The 3,756-nt window shown below is 49.8% G+C and overlaps 2 protein-coding genes across 2 annotated transcripts in view; one reads left to right on the plus strand and one right to left on the minus strand.

The window, feature by feature from the left end:
* Recql5 (RecQ like helicase 5) overlaps window positions 1–3,756 on the minus strand; it is a 39,209-nt gene that overhangs the window by 20,207 nt on the left and 15,246 nt on the right. The window lies entirely within an intron of this gene.
* Window positions 634–1,204, plus strand: Smim6 (small integral membrane protein 6). The gene has a single exon (XM_021212592.2). It carries the CDS (start codon window positions 676–678, stop codon window positions 844–846), a length of 171 nt encoding a protein of 56 aa, XP_021068251.1. The 5' UTR covers window positions 634–675; the 3' UTR covers window positions 847–1,204.

A 3,756-nucleotide genomic window follows, 5' to 3' on the forward strand; every position in this document is an offset into this window, starting at 1 on the left:
GGCTGGCCTTGAACTCAGAAATCCGCCTGCCCCTGCCTCCCAAGTGCTGAGATTAAAGATGTGCGCCACCACGCCCGGCTTATGTGTGTTCTTACGTACGCATTTCCACACATGCACTCCTAGTATTTTCAGGGGCTAGAAATGGTGTCAGGTGCCCTGGAACTGGCATTATAGAAGACTGTGAGCTGAGCAGCCAGTGCTCTGAGATAGGGTTTTCTGTTCCCAGCTGGCCTGGATTCCTGGGCTCAAGTAGGAATTCAGCCTTCTGAGGAACTGAGACTTAAGTCACCATCACCCAGCTAGGCTGACAGACCAAGCTCTCAAAATGCCTCCCAAACATCTGGGAACTGGGACAATAAGAATAGGAGGCCTACAGATGTGCACTTTAGGTTCTAGCTAGGAAGGCCCCTGGGACAGGAGAAATACTCTGGCTCATAGCAGGTTTTTCAGGAATGAGCCAGAGACTCTGGAGTGGCCCCCAGCAGCTCCCAAGCAGGAAATCCCGTCTCCCATTCCCTGACGTTAGAGACTTTGAATCCAAAGACTCACCATCCCCAGTGTTGGCCAGGCGGCTGTGTCCGGCTGTCCAGGGGGAGTCACGGACAGCACCGCTGGGGACAAGGCCTTCAGAGCTCTCTGCACTCAGGGCCTCCGTCTCCTCTCTTCCAGATTCCCATGGGCCAAATGGTACCCCCAAGGAGCATCCAGAATGAAGACTTCTGGAAGAACCCGTGGGATGTGGGGGGCCTGACAGTGATTGGTTTGTTCACCTCCACGTTCCTGCTCTTCATCTTATTTGCTGTTGTGTTTGGATATGTGGAAAAGGCTGTGTATGAAGAGGAGTGACCCGTCTCCTCAGGGGCCTAGAAGGCAGCAGAGAGAGAGGGGCTGACCTGCTCACCCCCAACCAGCAGTGAGCTTCCAGTCCCTCTGGCTCAAGAAAGAATCTTTGGGAATCACTGGACCTTGCCTAGGGGTTGGCCAGTTAGCCAAGTGGGAAGGCAGGTATGGTACCATTTCTGGCTCTCTCACCCTGCACCAGCTGAACACTAAGCACATGGAGAACTCTGCTCTGCCTCAGATGAGAGAGAGCAGCAGTGGCTAACCAGATCTTCTGATGAGGGTCCCTGCCCAAGCAACTATTTTCAAGTCCTTGACAGAGAAGGACACGAAATGTCAAATGAAATAAAAATTCCTTCTCAGATCCACTATCGTGAGCTCATTTTCTACACAGACATGGTTCTTCTCTATGCTAGCTTCTCTAGCAACCTCACTAGGCCTACAAGTCCTCGAGGGCTCTGACCCTGTAAAGAGCAGGATCAGTCCCATGGGCGGTTCACCACAGGACCTTAGTTCCTCAGCTGCTCTGAGCAGGCCCCCCAGGCCTCCCATACACCCCCTGGCTAGGGCGCTTTGTCTCCTCCCACTCTTGACTACTTACTGCTTCCGAGTCCCTCAAATCTCAGTGCAAATCTGCCTTTTCAAATACATTCTCCCTGACTCTGACTCCAGAGACTGGGAAAGGGCATTCTGTTCCTCTCAAAACAACACTATACAGGGCTAGGGAGGCGGCTCACCAGCTAAGAGCACTGGCAGCTCTTGCAGAAGACCCTGGTTTGATCCATAGCACCTATGCGGTGGCTTACAAATATTTGTAACTCCAGATGCAGGGGAACTGATGTCTTTTTTATGGCCTCTGTGGGCACCAGGCACACATGTGGTGCTAAGATATACATACATTCAGGCAAAACATCCATATGCAAAATTTTTAAAAAGAAAAAACTCAACCATGTACTTTTTCTTCAAAGAACACTCATGAGAAATCTTATATAACTAATTATATATTAATTAATTACACATTTCCCAAGGAGATGAGCCCTACCATCAGTGCACTTGACAGCTGTGAAGACATAAGTGGACACTGGATGGTGCTCAGCAGCTAAGCTCCTAGTGCAGAGCTCTCACAAGTCGGTTCTGCCCAGGCCAGCACGGAAATCTCCTCTTGCATCTTAAAATGCACACAGGTTACTTCACTGCATAATATCTACAAAGTTAAAGTCTTGCCATGAATAGGTTTCTTTGTGGCTGCAGCTCATAGAAAATGGCTAGCCGGGCGTGGTGGCACATGCCTTTAATCCCAGAGACAGAGCAGGTGGAGTTCTGAGTTCGAGGCCAGCCTGGTCTACAGAGTGAGTTCCAGGACAGCCAGAGCTACACAGAGAAACCCTGTCTCGAAAAACCAAAAAAAAAGAAAAAGAAAAAGAAAAAGAAAAAAAGAAACTGGCTACATGGAGGAGACAAACTAAAAACCACTGGCTGCCCCGCTGGGCCTCAACTGGAACGGACCTGAATACCCTCTCTGGTGATCCGAGCCCAGTGCCCACATCCCAGCCTACATACCCCTACAACAGCTTCCTTCCAGAAGTGTACCCACTTAGTTGAGCTTACCCCATTGGCTTTATCCCTCCCTGCCAGGTGCCTGCCTTAGGGGTGCTGATGTCACCTTGACTCAGCCTCTAACCAGAACTATTCTTAGAAAGGCAACACCCTTCTGTTGAAGGGGCTTTCTTGCCACACAATGAACACTCTTTCATGTAAAGGACAAAGGGGACAGAGATGCCAGCAAGGTTTACTTCACCCGAGACCTGGGAATCCCGACCTCCAGAACCTCCCCTGTAGCCATCAGGATAGGAGGTGATGCTTCACCTGGACTTCTCAGCCCCACAGAAGTATACCCCAACTGGCCTACCAAGGCAAGGAGAAGACCCAGAAGAAAGAAAGGCAGAGGCCTCAAGTTGGATCTGTTCTATGGCATGGTAGGTTTTAGCACTCTGGTCTCAGACAAGAACCTACTAAGATGGTTTGCAGAGGAGACTGACAGCTGGAACACTCGGTTCTTGCATTCCTCACCATAAAGAGCTCCGGAGGAGGCTGAATTTAGTACATTCATGTACCAGTGGCCAGAGAGGGCTTTGGAGGTATGGCCTTAACCAAGGCGCGTGGCACAGCAACCCACCACTTTTTAGCATGTGATCTGGCCACAGAGACCAAATTAGAGAAGCCATTTCCAGAAGGAATTACTTCAGTCAATGAAGGAGGAAGTTGAACATACAAATGTAGAACCAGATAAGCAGGACCCCTTCCCCCTTTACAGAGAGTCTAAGTACACCTTGTAGACACTAGTTCTATAGACTTGGTCATCGGCACTCTGCTTCAAGATGGGAATGTCTGTGGTTGGAGTGTAACTCAATGGTAGAGGGCTTGTATACTATGTGCGAGTTCCTGGTTCAATCCTTAACAACATGAAAGCAGACATTCCCTCTTCGCCCAAAGACGCTCCTCTTACAGAACCCAAGATAACTCATGTATGAGATGGCATATCCAGGGTGACAATCAAGAAGCCCAAGTCAGTAGCTTCTGTCATGAGATCTGTAACCATGACCTGTCTGGGCCTTAGCTTATTCATCTTGAAGTCTGGGCCAAAGGCCTCATCAGGAATGTATTATTCCACAGACATTGACTCCTGTTGGGTATCCTTCACAGGGTTCTATTGGCTACATGCCCAGCACAGCCTATGACTGAACAGCTAACTGTGTCTCTCCATGGCTGGCCCATAGCTCCTTCCCCACTGCTACAGATGTACACAAATAGGTGGGTTCCACATAAGCAGGCTGGCATTTTGTTAGAAAAGCTGACTTAGAGCCGGGCCTGGTGGCGCAGGCCTTTAATCCCAGCACTCGGGAGGCAGAGGCAGGC

This window comes from Mus pahari, chromosome 14 (genome assembly GCF_900095145.1).
Source record: "Mus pahari chromosome 14, PAHARI_EIJ_v1.1, whole genome shotgun sequence".
NCBI classification, from domain to species: domain Eukaryota; kingdom Metazoa; phylum Chordata; class Mammalia; order Rodentia; family Muridae; genus Mus; species Mus pahari.

What these genes read in the sequence shown, in the direction of transcription:
- Smim6 (XM_021212592.2), top strand. Translation starts at nt 676, where the DNA reads ATGGGCCAAATGGTACCCCCAAGGAGCATCCAGAATGAAGACTTCTGG.